Raw genomic sequence first — 26,388 nt, forward strand, 5'->3', positions numbered from 1 at the left:
AATCTGCCCATTGTTCATTTTTTCCCCTTCTTACTGGACGGGCAGGTATGAGGTGTGAAGCGAGGACGGAGGCGGTGGAGGATGCCAGAGCAGGGGAGGAGGGTCCCGAGATCTGTTCCTTGGTACAAAAGAAACTGTGTTCACTGACTCACGGGAGAGTTTGCGGTGATCCTATTTCGCACGTACCTGGGGGAACACATTGTTTTTGGCATAAGTCAGGCCATTTGTTCCTGGGCAGAAAAAAGCAAATTGAAACACGCCAACAAAATGACTTCATATGCCCCAGTACCCTTGGAAATTATACTTTCTACTATGAACCTCTGATTCAAGTTGAATGTATCTTCTGTGATGCTTCTTTTAGTTGGCTGCAGATTTCTGGGCCTTCATTTGTTTACCAAGAGTCCTGGATTTTCTTGCTGTGTTTCTTTTCTTGGCAGATGACTGATATTTTCTTAGGGCCTCAAGTCAGAAGCCATTCCCCTGTCCTTTGGTCCCCTCCCACATCCATGCGTCTATCCTGCCTCATGAGTTCGGGGTTGGCTTCCCTCTCAGCCTCCCGAGGCCCTCACCTTACTCAGTGGAGTCATGTCTACCTGGGGGACTGAGGACGCTTGTCATTGGTTTCCCACCTCTGGCCCTGCTTTTCCTTCGCCCCACCCTTACCAGCGCTATCAATGCCTTATTGCTCTTTAACCATATTTTGTGGTTAAAATATGCTGTTTATTGAGGTACAGTTTGCATACAGTAAAGCGCATAATAGATTCTAAATGGACACCTGGATGATTTTTGACAAATTCATGCACTTGTGCAATCATCCCCCAGCTCAAGATAAAAAGCATTTGTATCACCATGGTTAAGTTTCCTTAGTCCTTTCTCCCCAGGCCCCGCCCTTCAGATTTCTATCACCATGAACTAATTTAATGTGTAAAATATACAATGTAAAATCCCTGTTTTAACCATGGTAACCCGCTTACAATTCAGTGGCATGAATTACATTCATGATCTTGTGCAATCATCACTGCTATCTATTTCCAAAACTTGGTTACCACCCCAAGCAGAAACTCTATAACCATTAAGCAGGAACTCCCCATGCCCTCCTCCCCCTAGTTTTGGTAACCTCTAATCTACTTTCTGTCTTTATGAATTTGCCTAATCTAGATATTTCACACAAATGGACCCATACAATATTCGTCCTTTCATGTCTGGCTTCTTTGGCTTAGCATAATGTCTTCAAGGTTCATCCGTGTTGTAGCATGTTTCAGAATTTCATTACTTAATTTAAAGGAATAATAGTCCATTAGATGGATGTGCCACATGTTGTTTATCCATTCATCTGTTAGTGGACACTTGGGTTGTTTCTGACTTTTGGCTATTGTGAATAATGTTGCCACGAACACAGGTGTACAAATAATCTGTTTGAGCCCCTGCTTTAAATTCCTTTGGGTGTACACCTAGGAATGGAATTGCTGGATCATATGATAATTCTATGTTTAGCTCTCTGAGTAATGACCAAACTGTTTTCCACAGTGGCTGCACTATTTTACATTCCCATCAGCAGTGCCCAAGGGTTCCAATTTCTTCACGGCTTTCCCTGTGGAGAAATAACACTTGTTATTTTCTGTTTGTTGTTGTTTTATTTTTAATTGTAGCCATCCTAGTAGGCTTCTAGGATGTAAAGTGGTATCTCATGGTGGTTTTGGCCATTTGTATATCTTTGGCTAAGTTGTGTTTTATGAGATACAGTTTACGCACGGAGAAATGCATAACTCTTAAGGGTACGGCTCAATGAATTTTGACAGGTGAATATAAACATATAAATATCACCCAGATCAATATATATGATGTTGACATTACCCTAGAAATTTCTCACCTATAATAATCCCCTTCACTGTTTTTTATTTTTTATCGCCATAGATCAATTTTGTCCATCATTGGATTTCATTAAATGGAATCAAATAGCATGTACTTTTTTGTGTCTGGCTTATTTTGTTCCATGTAATGAGTTTGAGATCTGTTTGTATTGTTGCCTGTATCAGGATTTTGTTCTTTTTGGTTGCTGAGTGGTATTTCTAAGTTTGAATATAGCAGAGTTTGCTTATCCGGTCTCTTGATGATGAATATTTGGGTTGTTTGCAATTTAAAGCTTCCCTAAACATTCTTGTACACACCTTTATGTGGATATAGACTTTATCTGTCTTGGGAATATACCTGTGAGTGGAATTGCTGGATCGTAAGGTAGACGTGTGGTACGTTTTATTAGAAACTGCCAGTTTTCCAATATGGTTGTTCCGTTTTACACTCCCACCTGCGGGGAGCCCCGAACCATCACCAGCATTGGGTATTGTCAGTCTTTTTAATTTTAGTCATTTTGGTGGGTGTATCTCAGTGTGGGTTTAACTTGCATCTCCCTGATGACTAATGATATCAAGAACCTTCACATTAGGAAAGGTTATAATTTAAATTTTTACATTAAAAAGAAAATCAAGTTGCAAGACATTAAGGAACACCTGGAGCACAGACATCCCTAAGCCCAGAACAGAATGTTCTGTTGAAGCTGTCCGCCCTGACAGCCATGAGTCAGACAGATAGATGTCAGTTTCAATTACATCTTAAATCACAAAGGAGTTGCCAAATCAGTTTAAAAAGGCGAGTGGGGAGGGCACATATTTAATGACTATTTTGGAAATAGAAAGAAGAAAATGGGGAGGCTCCCCCCTTCCACCTCTCCTCTCACCTGAGAAGCAGGATTTTAGAAGGAAAATCTGCTCGTGACACATCTTGCTTAAGACCTTGAGTGGTTCTCCATTAGCTTCAGGTGCAATTCAGACTCCTTAGCCCATGTCAACCCTTAGGACTTCATGAGCTATCTTCCCCTCCTGTGTGGGCAGCCAGGTAAATCTACTTGTAAGTTCCCCCATTCCCCACGAGCTGTCAGCTCCCAGCCTTTGCTTGTCTGACACTTGGACCACCGTCCCCGTCCTTCCTGGCACCCTGGGATTCCTGCCTTTGTTTGGCTAACCAGGCCCAGCTGGGTGGGTGCCTTCCCCGAGCCTGGACCTGTTTCCAGTCCTCTGTCCTCTGTCCCCTGGGGCAAGGCTTGTCATCACTGTTGACTTTCCTGTCTCCTTCCTCAGGCTGAATTTCCTAAGGGGTAGGACTGATTCCAAAGTTCATCTTTGTCTTCTCAACACCCAGCCCAGGTACCTGTGGACCATCGCACCAGCTTGTTGGATGGGGACCGAATGCTCCTGGTTGGGGGAGAGGGAGTTCTGGAAGCAGTGCCACCCCCGTCCCCTGGGAACCTGCTTTCCATTGCGTTTGTTCTATTACATACATTGTAGGGCTAAGAGTCAATCTATAAGGCAAATTACAAACCACAAAATCTTGCTATCTCACATTCTCTCTGTGACTTCTCCATCCCAGCCCAGACAAGAGGATGCGACTCGTCCTGGTGAGACCAGGGATGACTCAGGGTGAGGGATCAGGGAGCAGGTGGCAGACAAGACCACTCAGGGGGCATTTGAGAGGGTACTGTTGGCACCTGGGCTGGGACCGGGTGAGAATTTGATACATGTATGACAGGGACTGGGCATGACAAGAAAGTGGACACACCTCCCCACAAAAAGAAAAACCAATCAAAATTAAAATTAACAGGAAAAGCAAGCTGAGCTCTGTTTCTGAGATCCCGGAAGATGTGACCAAGAAGTCTGTACCCTAGGCTCCCAGGTGCAGCGATAGCAACCATCACTGCCCATCTGAGAGCCCCAGCCTGTGCCCCGGGGGCCCTCACACTTTATGTCCTATGGACCAGCAGTGGGCTTGTGAAAATGTAGGCTCTGATTCACTAGGTCTGGGCTGGGGCCCAAGGGTCTGCATTCCTAACAAGCTCCCAGGCGATGTTACTGCTGGTCCAGAGACCCCCACTTTGAGTGGCCAGGGTCGACCCCGAACCAATCAGAACACAGTAGATAGATTGTTTGGGGGAATAATTACCCAGGTTGTTTATCCTCCATCGATTGGATTGGATTGTACTAAGTGATGCCACCTTCTATTGTGACCCAACCCAGTATCTGTGCATTACAGACCTAATATTTGAGGAAGAAATGGCCTTGCAAAACAGTTGTAGAGTTTTATTATCATGAGTAGAACGTACCTACAGCAGAGAGCCTACAGCAGAGCAGCTGGATGGGAGCTTTGGAGCGAGAAGCACTTGGAGTAAGTTAAACGTCAACGAGGGTTTCAATTCTTTGAGGCCAACGTAGTAGACAACTTGGATTTCTTTCTTGAAACTCTATGGAGGGTTTTTGTAAGAAATTCATAAAGCTGCTCATAATCTACAGATCCTGAAAGGTCCAGTTTGTTTTTCATTTACTGATTGCTTGCTGGACGGCCAATTGATTTAAACCCTCCCCAGTTCTTTCCGGAAGAGGGTAAGCAGCAGCTTTCTCTTGTTTGTACTGTTTGCTCCCAGCCTACGAACTTGCCATTTACTGCAAGCAGGAGATTGGGAAGCTTTATCAGAACTTTTCTTCCTTAAAAATTTAAAATTTTCTGATTACTAAATAGAAGTAAGTTCATGATAGGAAAAAATGGGACTTTGTACTACAGAAAAGTATAAAGAATAAGATGTCACCTATATGTCATCAGCCAGAATCAATCACTACTGAAATCTTGGTGCATTTCTTACTAGTTTTGTTTTTTTTTTCATGCATTGTTGATGCAGAATTTTGCAGGCTAGTTTATTTAAGTGTATATATTTTTCATTTTTAAGTTAAGCCTTTCCTCATGACTGAAATTCTTTATATACCTCATTTTTACTAATGTTTGATAACATATAAGATTATATAATAAAAACATGTTCTTTAACTTTTTTAAATTTCAAAAGGAGAACATTTTTGAAAGAAGGAAAAAATAGCATTGTTCTCATATTTTCTGAGAATGTAATGAGTCTTGATTTAAGCCCAAAAGGAAAATATTCTTAGCTGGTTTGAAGCATTAATTATATCTCTCTTGTAACTAGCATAATATCTAGTAGTAGCTCTTCAATGGCTGATTATTAATGAAATACTAGTACATTTTATTTAATTATGTATTTCTTTATATAAGCATATATTCAACCTGAATCCAAGGATCCAGTTCTCAGGATGAATTTATTAACACAAATTGTCGCAGACCTACTAGAGAACGGACTTGAGGATATGGGGAGGGGGAAGGGTAAGCTGGGACAAAGTGAGAGAGTGGCATGGACATATATACACTACAAAACGTAAAATAGCTAGCTAGTGGGAAGCAGCCGCATAGCACAGGGAGATCAGCTCGGTGCTTTGTGACCACCTGGAGGGGTGGGATAGGGAGGGTGGGAGGGAGACGAAAGAGGGAAGAGATATGGGGACATATGTATATGTATAGCTGATTCACTTTGTTATAAAGCAGAAACTAACACACCATTGTAAAGCAATTATACTCCAATAAAGATGTTTAAAAATAAATAAATAAATAAATAAATAAATTGTCTTAGTACCTGTGGGCTTCAGAAGACTGTGATTGGATTTTGGATAGTCTATCCTTAGGACTTGCTGGTGTTTGTATTACTTATCTAATGCGGCATGGCATCACCCCCAAATATAGTGGCTTAAAAGAACAATTAGCATTTATTTTCACTCACAGTTCCCGAGGCTCAGGAATTCAGGGGCAGCTTGGCTGGGCAGTTTTGACCCAAGGTCTCTATGTGAGGTTGCTGTCAGAGGTTGGCTGGGGCTGTATGAGCTGAAGGCTTGACTGGGGTTGGAAGACCAGGCCCCTGGTGTGCGGATAGGTGCTAGGGCAGCGCGCCCCGTGGGAGCTCGTTCTCATTGGGGAGGGTGGCTTCTGCTCCAATTGGTTTTCTGTATTTTGCTCTTCCAACTGTTCTCTCTCTTGAAAGGTGTCTGCTGAGCTTTGTGTATCCATTGTAAAACTTCCAAGGCTAACTTCAAAAAGATTAAGTAAATAAATGGTGAGAGGAACATGTTATTATTGATGACAATTGACCTGCCTTCAGGTCAGCTGTTAGTTAACAGGTGTGGTTTTCCAACATTGAATACTTGTAAGAGGACTATCTGAAACTCACAGTCATTATTGGGAAAATGAGACAATCTTCTGAGATATATATCCTTTGCATTAGGAGTATATAAATGAATTAGAATTAGAAGTATTTAGAGATATGTGTGTGTGTGTGTGTGTGTGTGTATAAAAAACTGGATTTGAAAAGAGACTATAGTTGAACAAAGTAGTTTCCTAAAATCACTAACAATCTAAGATTATAAATCCAGTGATAGTAAAATTCACATTGTATGCAAAATTTAATCCATAGGGAAATTATTTTGAATTATGACAACCTTGAATTTATCCACTTCTAATCTAAAGATAAGCCCTGCTGCTGAAAGAATTCTGCTGATATAATTTTATATGTTTTATCTTTAGTAATGTTTGTTATTTCTTTATTTAAAACAGCTTATTAGGCATCTCTTTATTTAAAGCAGGAAAACATGAATAAAAATTAAATATCCCCTGTAACCTCACTGCCAATATTACTTTATTTGTATAATGAAAAAAAGTGAGTGCCTCGAAAGGACATTGAAACAGATCCCAAATACGTAATACAACTTTGAAGGCTCCTCTCTCACGGTGTGTGGATTGAAGGTGGCCAGTTAAATTTCTTATATCCTCTTTCAGAAAAATAAAAGATCTTTTATGAACAGTGCCATTGCAGGAGCCATGCACACATTTCAGAAGTTCACACAAAAAGAGGTCATATCGTACACCGTTGTCCCTTGGTATCCGAGGGGTATTGGTTCCAGGACCGCCCCCCCATACCAAAATCCACGGATGCTCAAGTCCCTTATATGAAATCATGTAGTATTTGCATAGAACCTACACAATCCTCCTATATACTTTATTATTTTTTTAAATTAATTAATTAATTTACTTATGGCTGCATTGGGTCTTCGTTGCTGAGCGCGGGCTTTCTCTAGTTGCAGCGAGCGGGGGCTACTCTTCGTTGTGGTGTGCAGGCTTCTCATTGCAGTGGCTTCTCTTGTTGTGGAGCACGGGCTCTAGGCGCGCGGGCTTCAGTAGTTGTGGCACACGGGCTCAGTAGTTGTGGCTCGCGGGCTCTAGAGCGCAGGCTCAGTAGTTGTGGCGCACGGGCTTAGCTGCTCCGTGGCATGTGGGATCTTCCTGGACCAGGGCTCGAACCCGTGTCCCCTGCATTGGCAGGCAGATTCTTAACCACTGCCCCACCAGGGAAGTCCCCCTCCTATATACTTTAAAACATCTCTAGATTATGCATAATATGCAATTCAGCGTAAATGCTATGTAAATAGTTGCCAGAACACAGCAATTCAAGTTTTGCTTTTGGAACTTTCTGGAATTTTTTTCCCAACTATTTTCCATCTGCAGTTGGTTGAATCCAAGGATGTGGAACCCGTGGATACGAAGGGCTGAATGTACACTGTTCTGACCTGTGGTTATTATTATTTTTACTTAATGCTACCCTGTGAAGATCTTTCCACATCAGCTCATGCATTTTAGCCTCATTCCTATTGGGGGTGACATAGTGCCACATAGAGTGTGTGTTTCATTAGCCCGTCATCTCCATGTATAATCTATTTGGGTTGTTTTCAGGCTTTTGCAGGTACAGATCCCTTGACGTACTTCTGATGTCCCTAAAATGAATCCTTCCGACCGCTTTCGTTTTCTTTGAATGTGGCTGTTGTTTTCATGCCTATATTATTCAGTCCCGAATCAAAAGCACCAGCTTAGAGCGATACTTACCACACTAAAGGCGACTGTCTTCTTTGAGGTTTTCTTGGGACCCCAGGTCATTTCCTTACTTGAAGGTGGAAGTAAGATAAAAAGCCCAGAGCTCATGTCATCGTGTGTCAGCACCTCGGTTCAGAGTAAGTTGAGTACTTGCTCGAGGTGGGAGGTTCTGACACATCTCAGGGGCGTTTCATTCATTCAGTAAATGCTTATTGAGTGTCTTGCAGACATGGGGCACTGGGGAAGAGTTAAAAAGATGTGGTCTTCCTCCGCTTGGCGCTGCCCTCCCAGTGAGGAGTGGAGTGTGCACGGCAGCCCAATGAGAGCATCAGAAGATGAGTAGAAAAGGGCTGAACCAAGATGTGGAGGAGAATCGGACGTGCGACAGGCAGGCTGGGTGATGGGGGCTGGAGGGTGGGAGGAAGGGCACCCCAGGCAGAGGTGCCTGCACGACCTGCAGAGGCTCGGAGGCAAGGAAACTGAGGCAGGGGTAGGGACAAGGGATGGCTCTGGGGAGAACCCAACCATGAGGACTTGATAGTTCAGAAGCCCTGGGTGGCACCACGCTCAGGCACTAAATGGTACCCATGGAACAGTGGTTCCCTGGTTGGTGGACTGGCCTCGTGTAAAATGTTTTTGGAATATGTGGCATGACATGGTTACCAAATTTTTATTTTTCAAGCTAAGAAAGAAATTAAAAAGATAACCCTGAACTTCCTATCCCTGTCATTTTTATAAAGGAAAGTGCGTTTTATGCTCAATCAAGTGGCAAAGACATAATCTTAAAGGACAGTTCTTTCCAAGGAAAAAATAAAGAGTAACTATTGACACATTTATAAATATACACTACTATGCATATTATATAATAAGTTATGTTTGGATAGGGTATGTTAACTGTGATAACATACAGCCCCAAATCTCTGGGGTTTAAAATAACCAAGTCCTGCTTCTTGTTCATTCACGCTCTTGCGGGTTGGCTGGAGGTGATGGCGGGGCTCTGGGCTCCGTGCCTGCACACACCCAGGCTCAGAGAGAGACATTCCGGCTCTCAGCTTCAGGGAGAGTCAAGGCAGAAAAAGAAAAGGGAATGTGGCAGGTCCTGCACTGTCCCTTAAAACTTCTGCCCGGAACTGACACATGCCATTTTGCTTGCATTTCACCAGCCAATCAGAGAGTCCAGTCGGAGGTCGAAAAGGAGTGATAAACGCAATTCTACCACGTGGCGGGTGGAGTAGATGATGTGGGAACAGCTAGCGATGACCACAACCAGTTGTCCTTGTGTTTTTGTTGTGTATCTAGTTTCTGTTGTGTGCCTTCACCAGCTCCTTCCTGGCCCATCACATACTTGGGTGAGTCTGCACCCTCTACATGCCAACGATAGCATAAGTGAAAGAGAATGGAGAATGCCCATAAGGACGTTTTGGAAGAATCCCAAGGCTTACTCAGGACAGCAAAACACACTAGGTGGTGAGCTTCCAACTATTTATTTTTCTGCTAGACTCTGAGTTCATTTATTATTTATAGCTTGACATTATTGAGGCGACAACTCTCCACAGCAGTTCCCTTTGCCCCGTTCTAGGCGACAAAAGCCTATTCCTGGCAATCTAAGCACGTCTTAGGGCATCTTTTTAGGACCTATTGTCTCTTTAATGTCTCATGAAAAATTTTAATGTCGATTACATGTTAAAATCATAATATTTTGGCCATGTTGGGTTAAATAAAATATTACATTATTAAAATAAATTTCACCCATTTCTTTTTGCTTTTCTTAACATGGCCACCAGAAAATTTTAAATATGTGGCTTACATTTATGGCTCCCATTATATTTCTGTTGGATAGTGCTGACTGCAAATATATAAAGAACTCAGGCTGATCAATAAGGAAAAGAAGCCAATAGGAAATGGGCAGAGGACATAAATTATTCACTGAAGAGGAAGTGAGGATGGCCAATACACATATTGATTAGATCTGCAATCTGACTGCCAGTCAGGAGAATGCAAGTTAAAAACACAATAGCAATGTATACGCATGCAGTTGGTGAAGGTTGAAAGTCGGTGTTGACTCACAGTATTGGGTATTGATGAGAATGAAGAGAATTGTAACTTTCACACACTGAAGGGGGCGTTTAAGTAGTTGCAGCCACTTTGGAGAGCATTTTGGTACATGTTCTACCCACAGCTACTCCACTTATCACGGGGCTTCTCACCAGAGAGGCGATTTTGCCCCCCAGGGGACATTTGGCAATGTCTGGAGACATTTTTGGTTGTCATAAATGAGAGTGAGGGATACTACTGCCCTTTAGTGAGTAGAGGCCAGGGATGCAGCTAAACATCTCACAGTACAGGGGACCGCCACTCAAACTCAAGAGCTATCAAAGGGCCCCCAAAGGAAAATAGTTCTGTGGTCCAGAAACCCTGACCTAGGCACGGATTCCAAGGTTGCCCTAGCCTAGGTGCATCAGGAGATACAGATCAAAGTTTTCATTCCAGGGCTCCGTATTTACAATAGGGGGAATTTGGAAACAACTTAAATGTCCGAAAGTTTAAGGGATAAATGACTAGTGAGGGACCCCGCTGCGGAGGTACTATACTAGTCACGATGTGGAAAGATCTCCCATCCAGCACTGAATAAATCAAGTTGCAGGCTCACATGTACATGGAAATACTATTTTCCATAAATACTTAAAATACAAAATAGTACTTTATGTTTTATGTATTGTGTATAGATGCATGCATGCAGAGTAAAAATTCAAAAGCAAAATCAGGAAGGTTAACCCATCAGCACCAAATAGTGGTTGCTTCTGGGGAGAAAGGTACACGAGGGAATTACTTCTGGAATGTTGACTTCGGACAGAAGTTTGAAGAAATTATGACAAAATATTAGCTTTTGTTATTGTAGCCGATGAGACATGGGTATTTGTTATATTACTTTCTGTTTTAGTTTTCTCAATATTGGATTTTTTTTTCCCACGATAAACACGCCTGCATACTTGCTGAAATGTGCCGCGGGGCCAGTAGTACCCGATGCAAGCCGGTGATTGGGCGCTGTGCCTCGTTCTGTTTGGTTCCCCAGTGTCGACATGGGCCCTGACACAGCTCAGCCCATGTAAGTGTTTGCTGCACAAGGTGTACATGGGATGCTCCGTGGGGTTCCGTACTGTGTGCTGGCTGCTGAGAGGTGCTCGGCCACACCCTGCAGTGCGATGACCCCTCGGGACCTGCCTGCTGGCCAGGTGGTCACCCCCAGGCCCAACCCCTCCGCAGCAGACCTGGACATGCCCTTCACCCTCTGAACTTCTAATGGCATATTGCAGAGAGTAATCCAGCTGAACATACTAAAAATCACACCTCCAGTGTCTTGTGTGTGTTCAAAGGGAAATAGATGTCATAGCATGTAAATTGCATGCAAATCTGAATGCCTGGGGAGACACTGCAGAGGGGAAGTCTGCTGTTTGGGCTTTGCTGTTGGGTTCATTCGACAACCCTGACTCAGCCGGGAAGGGTTTCACAACACCATTTCGTAGTTCAGTGAAGTGTTGAAGACCAGCAATGGTGGGCTTCCTCACAAGCCGCGTGTTTTAGGATTCTCCACCTTACAGGGGGCGCCCTCTCTCACGATCATTCCAGGTTAGGCCCATGGAAAGGATTTCCGCCTGTGGAGCTGCGCTTGTAGCCTCATCACCCACCATTTTTTCTGTAATACGTTGAAATAATGAACTGATGTCATGGGAAAATAGAATTATTAAGGCTTTTATAAGGTACCCCTTCCCTTTAGAATCTCGGTGGGAGAATAGCTTAATTAGACGGTCGGAAGGTGTTTTCAAAAGACTGTCAGAATGGAAAATCCAAGTCAGTCTTGCGCTGGTCTGTGTGTCTGCATCACTGAGCAAGGCTGAACCGGGAATCCAGTCCCTCATGGGGACCTCATCCCTCTTACTGTGACCAAATGGTATAATTGTACCATTGTATTTGCTGTGATCAAATGGTATAATTTATTTTCATGCTGGATTCCCATCCTCATCCCCCAGTGGAATATCCTTTTCTTAAGTCCCGGTATTAATTTGCATCGTCTTTCAAGTAAACAGAGGGAAACTTTGCTGCAGTCTTAGTGCTAGAAGGCCAGCCTAGTAGCTGTTTTATTATGTCTGTCTGACAGATTTTCAGGCTTACCAACAGTCCTCCTGAGATTATGGGCTTTGCTGACTACCTCCCAGCAGCCCCTTGACCTCATCAGCTATCCCAATTGTAAACATGTCTCAAGGAACCCGGAAACAATCCTCAGAGTAAAACGTCCTGTCACACACATTTGCAAAAGTGTTTTTGTTTGTTTGTTTGTTTTGTATTTTTGGGTTTTTTTGGCCTCACCGTGCGGCACTGTGGGATCTTAGTTCCCTGACCAGGGATGGAACCCGGGCCCCCTGCAGTGGAAGCGTGGAGTCCTAACCACTGGACCACCAGGGAACTCCCTGCAAATGTTTTATGAGATACATAACACCAAAGCCACGTTTACAGAGTGATAGTTTTGATGAGAATTATTTAAGTCTGCAAGTTCCGGCATTGTTACTGTGATAGTTGCTGGGCTCTTTTGCCTTCCACCTAATGTGCAGGACTGATGCCCGTAAGTGTACGTGTCAGGCCGGGGTTGGTCAGTGCCTGCTGCCCAGAGGGTCCCGGCCATGCCCTCGCCATTGAATGTGATGGTGCAAAGTTCAGATCCACTTACCATCTAGAAAGAAACTTTACCAAAGCCCTAGTCCTCGTTCATTTATTCAACAAGTATATATCAGCTCAGCTATGTTCTCAGAGCTGGGGACCTGGCAGTAACCAACATAGATCAAATTTTCATCCTGGAATTTACTTTCTTGTCATGGTGGTTAATCATAAATGAGATTATTGAAACAATGGCTAACACATTTTACCCAACAAATTATGCCCACAATAGCGGTGATGCATGGTCACCTTTTAGAAACATAGTGTAGCTTAAGAAGACCAGAATTCTCAAGTTCTTTCATAAGGTCACATAAACTTTTCCCTGCCCCCGTCGGTGGTATTATTATGGAGAAAGGCACAGAAATCAATTTTCAAGTAGCTGAGTTTACTCTCGGTTCTGAACCTAAAAGTTATACAATGAATGGTGGAGTTTTTCCTTACAATCGGAAATGGGCAATGTCCTGTTTCTTCTGTATGATCAGGGGAATTACTCTATTATTGTGCCATATGGCTGTGGGGTTTGTACGTGCATCTTGGTGCCTCAGTCTCCCCCTTGTTTGTCACATCCTGTTTCTTTTGCCCACTGTCCCCCTCCCCTCTTCACAGATGGTTCTTTTTTTTAGTTGTTCACAGTTGTTGTTATAAAACTGTATTTCCTCATGAGACTGTTGTTAAACACCGTGTTTGCTTTCTTGTTTTTCATTGTGAAGTAAAATCGTGTAAGTTCCTCACGAATATGGCTTTGTTTTAAAGAATTCTAATGGTACCGAAATGGAGTGAAAAGTGAAATTAGTTCTCTGAAGTGTTCCTTCCCCAACTACCCTGTATTAATCAGGGGTCTCCAGAGAGCTAGAACCAGTAGATAGTGTGTGTGTGGTGTGTGTGTATCTATAGATATATAGAGAGATACATGGTTTTATATATATATATATATATATATATATATATATATATATATATATACACACACACACATATATTGATTTTTAGAGAGATACAGCTATATAGTTAGTGAGATTTATCCATAGCTGTCCATTTATATCTGTATCTCTGTATATGGCGGGGATAGAGACATTTATTTTAAGGAATTGGTTCACACAATTGTGGAAGCTTGGGTGAGTCCAAAATTGGCAGGGTGGCCGGCAGGCTGGAGACCCAGGGGAGAGGTGTAGTTTGAGTCCAAAGGCAGTCTGCCAGGAGAATTCCTTCCTGCTTGTGGAGGGGGGGTCATTCTTTTTCAGTTCAGGCCTTCAACTAAGTGGATGAGGCCCACCCACGTCATGGAGGGTAATCTGCTTTCGTCAGCATCTACGGATTTAAATGTTAATATCATCCAAAAAATACTGTCACAGAAACACCTAGAGTAACGTTTGACCAAATATCTGGGTACACATAAAACTAACAGACCTCTATTCCCCTTTCTTCTACAGAGGATGCTAATTCAGTATTTTGGTGCAATCCTTCCAGATGTTTTCTGTGCATTTTCCAGCGTGTGTGTGTGTGTGTGTGTGTGTGTGTGTGTAGTGAGAGGTTTAACACACTTAGAGGATGATCCTTTTTCTTCTCCCTCCCCTTTAATCTGTTAATGTAATAAATGATGTTGCTAGAATCCTAGTGTTACATCATCCTTTCTTCCTACAAGGAATGGGGTTTTGGCTTGTTTATCTTTGGTTTTTCATGTACAAATGCTTACAATTTTTAAGCAGAAACATCTCAACTTTATTTTGTTATCATTGCTCTGACTTTTCCACTGTATGTAGGCTTTGAAAATTAGGGTTGTTATTTCGAGGGCCTAGAGTTTCGAGCTGACCTCTAAATGGGGGCTTCCACTTGTAGGTAGCTTACTTTTTTTCCCCTTAATAATAATATTTTATTCTCATGAATGCTTTGTTTGTAATTTAAAAAATAAGCTGTCTGTGGCTTCAGGGAACCACGTGCCAGTGGGCTTCTGATGATTCGGCAGGTGGACAGTACTTTCCTTTGTGACAAGTCCTTTGTTGAATGGTCTTGGGAGGCCATGGTCAGGGGTTGCTAAAGATTGTAGCTCCCCTCCCAGCTTCTTGTTGGGGGCACCAAGATGACCCAGCCAAAACAGAGTTTAAGTTATAGCTAAACACTAGTTTTAAAAATGGAAATGTCAGCCGTTTGGAACAGATTCCCAGAAAATAGGTGATAAGGGTAATGATTTTTAGTAGTAATGGAAGTCTCTGTGGAGACTAGAGCTACTGCTTCTGTGTTCAATACCATTTTATCCTGAGCCCTTAAATTGCATTATCTATTTTTTTTTCCTGATAATCTTCATTTCTGACCTAAGGTTATGCCAAGATTTCCAAAGCCACCATCAGAAGGGGCTTACTCACATTTAGGGAAGGCTTACCTTAGGGGCTGGAAGGGGCTGTGGTTCTAGAACAGACCCCCTTTTGATTGGGGTAGGAAGAGGTGGAGGTGAGGCTGATTCCAAAAGAACCAGGAACTTCAGGAGCCCTGGAGAGCATCCCTTTATTTATTACCTGCCAAAGGGAAGTCTTCCTTTTAACCCGGAATCCTTTTTTTTTTTTTTTTTGCCACACCACGTGGCTTGCAGGATCTTAGTTCCCTGACCAGGCATTGAACCTGGGCCCTCAGCAGTCAAAGTGCAGAGTCCTAACCACTGGACCGCCAGGGAGTTCCCTGGAATCCATAATTAATGGTTGGGTGGCAGGCTTGGTGAAAGTAGATGTCCTTTGAGATGTTTCTGAAGGGCGGGTTTGAAATATGTGTTAAAAAACTTTCAAAATAACTCTTGCCTTTAATCCGGAAATATAGCTTCTAAGAATGTCCTCTGAGAGAATAAGAAATGATATGCACACAGCCTCAGCTCTAGGAATTTTCATTGCGGGTTTGACTCATAATAGAGAAAAACAGGAAAAAAATCTCAGAGTCCAAGAGTAGGGATCCATTAAATAACTAAGATTCTGCAATATGTATGATACCCAACTGCCGCTGGAAATGTTGACACAGAATTACTTTTATTGGTAGATGTTGCTGTATATTCCTGACAAACATATAGGAAATAATCCTGTGTTTTGGCTTAAAATTTTTTTTAAGAGTGTGAGAGTGTGTGTGTGTATGTGTGTGTGTGTTTGTGTGTGTGAGATTGTGTGTCTGGATTGAAAATTTTTTTTCTAATCTATGTTTCTGGATTTTTTTTCTGTAGTAAATATGAGCTCCTTGTGGAATTATATAAAAAGGAAGTGGCTATATTTTGTACAACATGCCTCATTTATAAGTCAGGAGATGATTGTAGAATATTTGAGAAATACTGTCATCCAAAGAAACTCAAAGTGAGATTGCAGCATTTACGATGTGGGGAATCCCAAGTTTTCTGGACCATTTATGCAGCAGTGAGCTGACAAGTTAGTTGGGAGGATGCAGGTGTTGGTGGCAGTGACCTCTGGTTATCAGAGACACTGAAAGCTTAGAAGTAGAGCCTGCCTGGGCTGACTCCATGCTTGTTTCTCCTTAAAATTAAATTATTGTGAAACATTTCATTCTCTAGATAGAATGACCTATTTCAAAGAATGCACAAGCAGGAAGGTATTAGATAGCCTTTACTATAGTCACAGAATTATACAGTTCACTTTGCTGCAGTATGCATGTCAGTGTTAAAAAATGAATGGTATTCTCTAAAACTTTAAAAATTCTAATATTTGACATTTAATATATTGCGAGGGCAACTAGGAACCTTATTGAGATAAGCGTGAGGGGTTGCCCATGCCCTCTCCTCATTCCATGAACAATTACATTCTTATTAAAAATCTGGTAAAAATAGAGCTGGGCCACTGTGGGATTGCCCTAAACTTAAGGTTTGCGTCCCCGAGCGCTGGTGGGTGCAGCTGGCAGGGCTCAGAGTCACTTGATCATTAACTCTGGATCTTGAATTCTTACTCTGTGTTGAATTTTAGTATCTCACTGAATCCCTTGTTACAAGGTGACTTAATCAGCTTGGGATGCTATAACAAAATACCATAAAATGGGTAGCTTAACAACAGAAATTTATTTCTCACAGTTCTGGAGGCTAGAAATCTGTGGTCAGGGTGCCAGCACGTCGGGTTCTTGTCCTGCTTCCTGGTGCATGGTGACCACTGTCATCACCTGTCCAGCATCTGCAGAAAAAAACACCCTGTGGTGTTTTTTTTTTTCCTGATGTCAAGCGTTTGGGTTTTCTCTGACACCAAATCCATGTCGTTTTTCCACACCAGTTCTCCAATTCTCCGACACCAGCGGGGTGTCTAACAATTCAATTCAATTCTCACACTATCTAGAGTCAGCAAGGACCCCATGGGTTAAGGGCTCAGTCCCCCAAGACTGCCCCCAGCTCAGATGCCAGTCGCAGGACCCACGGGCCACCTTCTGCCTGACCGGCTATAAATTTGGGGTTTCCCGCAGCCCCTCCTCGGGTTCAGTAATTTGCTAGAACGAGTCACAGAACTTGGGAAAGTGCTTTACATCCTGCCGCTGCTTTATTATAAAGGCTGTAACTCAGAAACAGCCAGATGGAAGAGAAGCATGGGACCAGGCATGGGGGAGGGGTGCGGGGCTTCCACGCCCTCTCCCGGCACCTCCGTGTGTTCTCCAACCCAGCAGCTCTCTGAACCCCGTTGTTTAGGATGTTACGGGGGTTTCATTAAATAGGCATGATTTGCTCAGCTATTAAGTCATTGGCCATTAGTCCTTGGACTCAGTTTTCCACCCTCTCCTCCCCACCCCCGAGGTAAGAGTAGGCGTGGGAGGGGCCGTGGAGCTTAAAGATCGAACCTTCTAATAAGCTCTCCTAGAGACCAGCCCCCATCCTGAAACCACCTAGCACCCGCCCTCACCAAGAATCATACCGTTAGCATGCAAAGAACCGAACTCTGCGGGTTTTAGGTGCTGTGTGCCAGGAAAGAGGGTCACCACAGCCCCACCCGGTCTCCCTGTTTCCACTCTTAGTCTGTTTTCCACACAGCAGCCAGAATGGATGCAGATTATTGACAGCGGACTGCCCCAAATGTTTCCCATCTCGCTCAGAGCAAACTCCAGTCCTGCCCTGGCCACTGAGGCCACCTGTGGTCACCAGCCTCCAGGCTGGTCCCTGGGCAGCCGGGCGTGGCCTTCTGCCTGCCCCTCCCCCTCCAGGTCCCCTTGGCGTCTTCCCCCACCTCCTCGGTCTGTGCCCAGCGCCCCATCTCAGTGACCCCGCCCCGGCACCTGTTCCAGACCGAGCTGTGTGGCCCCGGGGGCTGACAACTGCCCTGACCCAGTCTACTTTATCACACATTTACATCTTAGGTCTGTAGTTGATGCCTCTTCCTCCCGTTAGAATGGAATGCGAACACCCCGAGGGCGGGGTCTTTGTCCCCGAAGCTGCCACGCACAGCACCTCACTCCTCAGCGCTCGGCACACACCTGCGAATGGACCGTGGCCAGCTGCTCTGACCTGGTGCTGAGAACCGGGACCGGGTCCTCACCTCTCTCCTGCCCGTCCTGCCCAGCAGGGCAGGGGAGGCACGCTGGCGCTGGGTGGCGATGCTTGCTCTTCCCCTCTGACCTGCTTCCCTCTTCATTTCTAGACCGGCCTCATTGTCGCCTGCTGCCACGGCTTTGTGGATACTGTGGTGGTCTTAGCAGACTGCCCCCACGTTGACGTCAACTGGCAGGACAGCGAGGGCAACACGGCCCTGATCACGGCTGCACAGGCAGGTAAGACCCAGCTTCCCTTCCCTCCCAGGCAGTGGTGCTGGGGGCTGCACTTGACCTCGCTCCTGAGACTGACCGCAGAAGGATGTAGTTGATCGGAGGTCGTGCTTTACTGCTAAGAGGGGCAAGGAAAGGGCTGAAGGTGGGTGACATTCTTTTTGTGTGTTTGGGACAGTGTGTTGCTGAGTCCAAGCTCATACCGCTCTCTGCATGACAGGCCGGTCAACCCAGAGGTGAGGTGTTAGGGCGAGGAACAGTGACTTTATTCAGAAAACCAGCAAACCAAGAAGATGGTGGAGGTTGACTAGTGTCCCAAAGAACCATCTTCTGCGAGTTAGAATTCAGGCTTCTTTTATACTAAAAGGGGAGGGAGTGTGGCTGGTTGTTGGAAACTTCTTCCTGCCAGAATCCTTTGTTCTTGCAGCTGTCTGAGCAGGTCTGGTCACAATGTTCCTATAAACCTCCAACAGGACAGTTGTTGTTTTCTGTTTTGCAACTTTTTATCTCTATGTGAATGGAAAAGTGTTACACCTTTAAAGGTCAGGGCCTCCAGAATGAGCTATCCTGTATATTTCAGGCTATAGGCAACATTCTTTTACAAAAGGTGCAGAGCCAGCATGACTAAGAACCGGGGACAGAGCACAAAGGTGAGAGCGAAAGGAATAGACCTAGTAGGGAGTCAGGTCTGCTGTCTGTTCCAAGTGCAGTTTACACACTAGTGCAGGACTCAGTGTGGGGTAGAACTAGCTCTGAAACTGCACGAAGTCTTTGAACACGAAGCTGCACCAGAAAGCCAGCTGCACATCCCCTCCCCCACAGCACTGCACCCAACCCTGTGCTCCCGGGATCCGGGAGATGCTGGTGAACTCATGAGTGGAAGAGGCACTAGTGACAGTTGATGTATAAAAGTGGACATGTTTATGAGGTAACCTTGCACTTGGCCTGGGGATGTAAAGGAAACCAGGGGCTTCTTGCGGAGAGTGTATCAGTGTAACAAGGTGAGGCTGGTAGTGAGAGTGCCTTGTAAAGGGTAAGTGAACTTCGTCCTGGGATGTTCATCTCCAGAGGTGGTCCTTACGCCAGCATTGCCAAGTGCCCTGTGCACAGCTTTCCTCTTCTGCAATTGTACTCGGACATTTTGGGGACAAACATGAAACTGTGCTTGTCCCTTCAGAACTGCACTTCCTTTGTAACCGTGGTACTAACCGGGTTTGTAATTGCCCACTTTCAAAATTCTTGGCCTTCAAGATTACGTCTATTGCATCACTCAGGTTCTCAGTTTCCAGCAGAGAAGCTACTTCCGGCTGAGTGAGGAAGAAAAGGCGTTTGTTTATTAAAGAATGTGGGTCACCGTTGCTGAGAGTTGTTGAGAACCAGACTCAGGGCCGGGACGCTGCAGAAAATGCCCCAAACCACACAGCATGTTGATTCTGGAAAGGGAATTTCTGCCGCTGCCACCCAAGGGGGACTTCCCTGTCCTGTGTTGCATCACAGGCCCCTGTGTCTAATCCAGCGTGGGTGACTGCGGAGCCCAGGGGAAGCAGAGACTCAGCATCTTGCAGTTTCGTCCCGGTAACGGGAAGTAGTCTGTGTGCTCACCTGCTTTTCAATCGAGATGCCTAAGGCAGAAAACCCCCCACACTTAGCCAGGTGTCAGGGCTGTGCTCACACACGTCTACCTCGTCAGGTGTCAGGGCGTGAAGCTTTCGCTCCACGGAGGCACTCCAGACTTTGAAAGCCCAGGTGCACAACGTCCTGAACAGCAAAAGAGTGAAAGGATATTGTGAGAGGCGGTCAGTGACCGTGACCTTATCACTCATTACCCGCCACTGGCCAAGAACCTGGGCAGGGAGCAGGGGTGGTGAAGTGAAGGGCACTTCTGCCCTGGAGTAATTGTCCAGATAAATAGCCATCTGATGGGGCTCTGATGAACGGCTGCGCTGGGAGCCTTGGCGTGAGAACACCCCGTCTAGCCTGGTGGTTTGGGACAGGGGTCGTGGAGGCGGGGTGGGCATTGAGCTGGGCATTGCAGAGGTCAGAGGGAGGCCATGCCAGCTGATGCACCGCAGAGCCTCAGGACCAATAGGGAGCCCGGCATGTCTTAGGAATAGCCAAGGACCATGTGCATCTAGGATGGGGGAGGGGTGGCCCCATGAGGAGGCAGGGGACCAGGTCGTCAAGGGTCTAGATGCAATGCGAGGGAATGCATTTGAGTGGCGTGAGGCTGGGTGTGTGGTGACAGGGGCGAGATGATCCTGGTGGGCACAGAGGCTGTTTCAGAGAGCAGAGAAGGAGCACAGGCCGAGTGGCAGAAGGCTCCGGTCCTGGTGGTTGTGTTGGTGGGCCATAGGGCAGAGGTGGGTCTGGGCTGGCTTTCAGCCTTCGGAACGCCAACTCAGAGGGGTGTACATGAAAGGAGAGGTGGTCGGAGAAACGTTGCCTCCACTCGGTCCCCAGGCCTTTGAAATGCTGAGCCATCTAAGTAAGAGGTCTTCACTGCAGGAGGAAAGTGTGGAGCGCCAGACTCCAGTCCCTGCCGGAATACAGAAGGGTTGCCAGGTGTTCCTGGGCAGCAGAGCCAAGGCATGGACGAGAGCACGAGTCTCATCCCGGAGTATGAGAAAGTACAGGAAGGCAAGGTTACTTATTGATTCGCGAGAGCTCTTTATGTGTGTAGGGATATTAGTGGTGGTTTAATACCCATGAGGCGCTTTCTGAATTCTTGCCTATTTGAAAATATTTTTATTTTGTTTTCACTCAGAAAATAACAACTTGTCTTTTGCTTTTTTAAAAAAAAAAAAAATTTCGTGTTGCAGAGGAATAGTCTGAGTCCAGCCTGATTTTTGTCTTTGTTGATACCCTGTTTCTCAGCCTATAAAGATCTCCTGCCCCCGATCCTTGAGAAGAACCCAACCAACCACCACCAACAAAAAACACCCCCAACTGTCACTATCGTATATTTCCATTCCTACTCTCTGTGTTTGACTTATATTAGGCATATTTTTACTTCAGGGAACACTTTTCTGTTATCTCTTTGAACACTGCATCTGCCTTGCTTTGTTTTTGCTTTCTGGGGTTCCCTCTTAGGTGTAGGTTAGGTCCTCAAGTCACAGCTTTCTCTCATCATTGTTTTTTTCTTTTCTGTCTTTTACTCCAGGATCTGTGGAAATGCTTCATATTTCTTCATTAGTTTGTTTTTTATGCTGTTCATTGGGTTAAATTTACTTTCTTCTTCATGAGCATACTAACGTCTTAACCCGTTTGGGCTCCTATTACCAAAATACCATAAATTGGGAGCTTAAACAACAGAAATTTATTTCTTACAGTTTTGGAGGCTGGAAGTCCAAGGTCAAACTGCTGGGCCATTTGGTTCCTGGCATGCATGTGGCATCTTCCGGCTGTGTCCTTGCACGGTGGAGAGAGCAAGATCCAGGTCTCTGGTGTCTCCTTTTATAAGGACACCAGTCCCATTGGATCAGGCACCACTCTTCTGACCTCATTTAACCTTAAGTTACCCGCACAAAGGCTCCATCTCCAAGTACAGTCACGTTGGGGGCTTGGGGCTTCAACATAGGAATTTGGAGGAATACAACGTTTAGTCCATAACGCTCATCTTTAAGCAGAGCCTGTGCTTCCCTGAACTGGTTTATGTAAGTCAAAGATGACACAGGTCCTTTCAAGGTTAGAGAGAGGCCCAGCAAAGGGAGAAGGAAAGGGCTCCGTGTGCTTTCCGGGCTCCGGGTCTGAGGCCTGGGGTGCAGAGGGAGAAATCCAGGCGGGGCTGAGGGCAGTCCCAGCAGCGGCTCCCGTCCCTGGGCTGCAGGAGTGCGGTGGGGCAGCGGTCTGTGCCGGCCAAGGTTGAGCACCACACACCCCTACCTGGTGTCGTTTCTGCTGCCGCAGGAGCTGGGAGTGGGAGCCCCTCGGGTCTCCTGCTTGGCTCGTGTGCCTGGGGCGTTGGAAATGGCATCAGGGGGTCTCCGTGCATCCCTGAAGCCCCCCTTTCTCCCTGGGGCACTGCTGGAGTTGCCCCAGGTCTACTCAGACACGTGTAATGCACAGACTCATAGACTTAGAGAGCGAACTTATAGCCACCAGGGGGGCGGGGGGGGGAGAAGGGATAGTTAGGGAGTTTGAGATTGACACGTACACACTGCTATGTTTAAGATGGATAACCAACAAGGACCTACTGTATAGCACAGGGAACTCTGCTCAATGTTATGTGGTAGCTTGGATGGGAGGGGAGTTTGGGGGAGAATGGATACATGTATATGTATGGCTGAGTCCCCTGAAACTATCACAACACTGTTAATCTGCTATACCCTAATATAAAATTAAAAGTTAAAAACAAAAACAAAAACAAAACCCTGTAATGCCCCATCCTTCCCTACAGCTGGCTCCTATCTCCACTGCCTCCGACAGAAATTCCTTTCTGGAATTCTGGCCAGTGGATGGTGTCCTTCTGTGGTTTCTAGTACCGATAAAGCTTCTCCCTGTTGCTTTGGTCACGGGCGGGAAACTGGGACAGGGGACAAGACTCCTGTGTTCATGGCCCTCCTGCTGTGACCTCAAGAGCGCTGGTGGTCCCCGGTGGAGCCTCCCCTCCAGACAGAGTTAGACTGGAGGGCAGTTGGCAGGACTCACATGGCTGGGGTGTGTTTAAGTATATGGGTACCAGAGGTGAGGGTGTGGCAGGGGGGCGGGGATGTGACCCAGACCGGGTCGTGCAGGAGGCTGGCAACGTGGTGGCCGTCCTGGGTGCTTTCTCCACTCAGCCTTGCTGATGTTCTTATAAGCTGGTTGTAAAAAACGATACACAATGTTTGGGAAAAAACAACACATAAGCAATTAAACACATAAAGCGATTAAACTTAAGGGTGAAGATCTCTTAGCTCCTCACTCTTAGTTCTTTCCCATTTTACTTTCTAGAGGTAATAACCATTGTTAACGACTGGAGCATAGATAAGTTCTTTTCCATCTTCTTTTATAGAAACAAAATATTGTAACGTATTTTCTCTTTTTCCTGGCTTCCACGATCCTCAGCCTATTGACTGATTCGTCCAAGTTCTGTCTGTAGTGTCTGTTTCTTAACCACCCTCTGCATGGCACATGCTCCCTCCACGGGGGCTCTGAGCCCTGGGACACCCACCCAGGCCTTCGGGGGTGGGGGAGACTTCCTGGCTCTGCCCACCAAAGCTTTAGGATTGAATTGTTTAGGGGGAGGGGAAGGAGGGGAGTACGGTTCTTGTGCTACTTTAAAAGAAGTCCAATTAAAAAGCATTTCCTTCTTTCTCTTAATTGCCTCCATGTAAGGAAGCAATTTTTCCCTAACTTATTGCTGCAGGTGGAGGTCATGACCTCAGGGGGCTGCTTCCCTCCCTGAGAGCACAACCTGGTGCTCAGCCTTGAGCTTGTTACTGAACCAAACTTGGGTCCACTCGCCCGCAGGCAGTAAAGCCAGTGTCCTGACACCAGGTGTGGTGGAGGACAGGGCAGCGTTTATTGCAGGCACCAAGCAAGGAGTCCAGGCAGTTAGTGTTTAAAAGGCCCGAACTCCCCAGAGGCCTTCAGGGAGAGGTTTTTAAAGACAGGGTGAGGGAGGGGGCTGTGGGGGTGTGTGATCAGCTCGTGGACATTCTTCTGATTGGCTGGTGGGAAGTAACTGGGAGTCAACATCATCAACCTTCTGGTTCCGACCCGTCTGGGGGTCTACATGCCTGTGGGCAGCATGCAGTTAACTTCTCCCACCTGGTGGGCACTTCAGTATCTGCAAAACAGCTCAAAGGACATGGCTTAGATTCTATCATCTGTAGCCCTTGAGGAGGAACTCAAGGGCCTTGACTTTGTTTAATGGCTAAACCATTATTAATTTGTCTTGCTTGCCTGTTTTCCTTTGTTTCTGCATTTTCTCACTTCTCTGATTAAATTTGTTCTTTGGAACTCGGGGGAGGCCTACGAGGCTAAAGTTTTTCTACCAACAAGAGGAAGGCAGAGGACATGGGGGATGGTGGTCTGTCCCGTGAAGGCCTCATAGGGTCCTGCTCGGTTACAAGTGGGATCGCTGTCACCCACAGGTGGGTAATCTATGTTTTAACCCAGATCTGGTTAAAACACAGATTTCTGGGCCCTGCCCCTGGAGTTCTGGATTGTGTAGGTCTGGGGTGGGGCTCGAGACTGTGCCTTTCAGTGAGTTCCCCGGTGACGCTGATGCCGCTGGTCTGGGGACCTCACTCTGAGAACTGGGGCTTTACATGTTCCTATACAGAATGGTGACCCAGGGCGCCTGTCAGTGGGTATAAGAGCCGGGGGTGGGGTGGGGTGGTTCATGGACCCGGGTGAGATGTCAGTGGGACACAGAGCTGTCACTAAATCAAAGGGAGAATAAAGGAAAGCAACTGAGCATCTGCTCATGACTTCCATGTACTGTTTTACCAAAGAGAGGCTGTTTGGGCTTTCAGCTGATAGAATCAAATGCTGTCCCGTTTTAATCCAATTCCATAACCAGCTTTATTTATTTGATGATGTCTTAATTCCAAAAGATGTCTAGTAATACATGCTTACAGTGAAACATCACCACAGAAGTATTATTATATAAAAAAAAGAAGTCCCTTTTCACCCTCCCCAATTCTCTCACTGACTGACCACGTTCCAGCTGGTTACGTTTCCAGAACTCACTCTCTCTCCTTTTAAACACAAAGGGTATGCACGCACCTTTTATTTACGTGAATGGGGTAATTCTGTAGAGACTGTGATTTTAATTTTTTTCACTCCGTCTGTCTAGGAGATCTTTCCGTGTAGACTTGTGCATATGAGATTTCCCTGCCTCTTACAGCGGCACACCCGAGTGATGGTGTGTTCGGGGCCACGTCCCCCGAGTCCAGTAACTGAGACGGTTCAGTAAGCCATGGGTCATCCATTCTATACAAGATCCTCTTTTAAAACAAATATTTATTCAGCAGTCACTTCACATCCAAGGGCTGTGCTAAGTGCTGGGTCTATAGGGCGGGCAAGGGCACACGTAACCCCATCTCCCAAATTTAAAGTCTAGTGTGCACGGGTTTCTGAATGAGGCTGTTTCAGACCACGCTGGAGTGGAGCCCTTTGTGTTGACGGGGCGGGGAGGAGGGGCGCATCTCTGAGGAGGGCGTACCTGTCAGCATCCCGGCCGGAAACAGGTGGTGCAGCAGGTGCGCTCAGAGTCTAGACTGAGGAATGGGCAAGGGGACTGCGCGTAGAGGTGGCGGCAGAGCTCAGGGGCAGGCCCTGGAGAGAGAGAGAGCCCGGGAGGGCTGCCCCCAGGAGCTGGGACCTGGGACACCTGAGCCCCTCGAGGAGGGAGGCGGGCAGGGGACGGGGACTCATACCCGCCCTCCTTCCACCGGGCCCCTGCTCAGTCACACCTGAGACTTCAGGGCTGAGGAGCCCAGCAGGTGTGGTCTGTGGCGGTCAGAGCTGGGCAGAGAAGGAAAGAGAAGAAACGCACGGATAGATTCTTAGAACTCAGCCACTTCATCAAAGGACGCGCACCTTTTAAGTGTGCACATTTACGTAGCCCCTGCCAAGTGGCCTTTAGGAAAAGCTGTACCAATTTATATTTCCCACCACGTCCCCAAGGGTTGAGAGTTTGTCAACTCAAAATGGACTTCGCTTGCTGTTTGTGTTTCCCTGATTCTTATCGGAGCCTAGGATCTGCTACGGTGCTTTTGGGTGCAATCTACTGAATACCCAACAAAACAAGCTTCAACGATGAGGAAACAGTCTTCTCTTGCAACATGATGTGTCTGAAGGCAACAGTTGGGGGGTTGCTTCGTCGCATGGCTTCCTGATGTCAGGACCTGGGGCCGGCTTCTCAGAAATGCTCTTGACCTGTTGCCTCATTGTCCCAAGATGGCCTGGCAGTTCCAGGCAGCGTGGCTTCTCGTTACAACACAGGAGGCTTCAGGAAGGAGGAACAAATCCCTGCCCGTGTTCTGCTCTCTCAGACGGGAAAACATCTCCAGAAGCCTCCAGCCCAGCTTCAGTTACGTCTGCCGGCGTTGCATCACACACCCTGCCCCAGGCAAAACAAATCGCTGGCCAGGGCGGTGGAGTGACCTCAGTCAACTTTGTCCCCCGTAGAATCTGTGTGGTTAAGGAAAACTGTAAAGAGACCACATG

At 46.0% G+C, this 26,388-nt stretch overlaps 1 protein-coding gene and 1 non-coding gene across 2 annotated transcripts in view; one reads left to right on the forward strand and one right to left on the reverse strand.

Annotated features, from left to right (window-relative positions):
• The window catches only part of ANKRD33B (ankyrin repeat domain 33B), an 86,313-nt gene that overhangs the window by 27,759 nt on the left and 32,166 nt on the right, over window positions 1–26,388 (forward strand). The window contains exon 2 of the mRNA XM_059916111.1: window positions 18,105–18,234. Coding sequence (XP_059772094.1) covers window positions 18,105–18,234 — 130 coding nt within the window. The remainder of the gene's footprint in view (window positions 1–18,104; window positions 18,235–26,388) is intronic.
• On the reverse strand, window positions 15,106–15,178 carry TRNAQ-UUG (transfer RNA glutamine (anticodon UUG)). Its single transcript has one exon. It is a non-coding gene; the product is annotated as a tRNA-Gln (tRNA).

The sequence above is a fragment of the Balaenoptera ricei genome, chromosome 3 (assembly GCF_028023285.1).
Source record: "Balaenoptera ricei isolate mBalRic1 chromosome 3, mBalRic1.hap2, whole genome shotgun sequence".
In the NCBI taxonomy this organism is placed as follows: domain Eukaryota; kingdom Metazoa; phylum Chordata; class Mammalia; order Artiodactyla; family Balaenopteridae; genus Balaenoptera; species Balaenoptera ricei.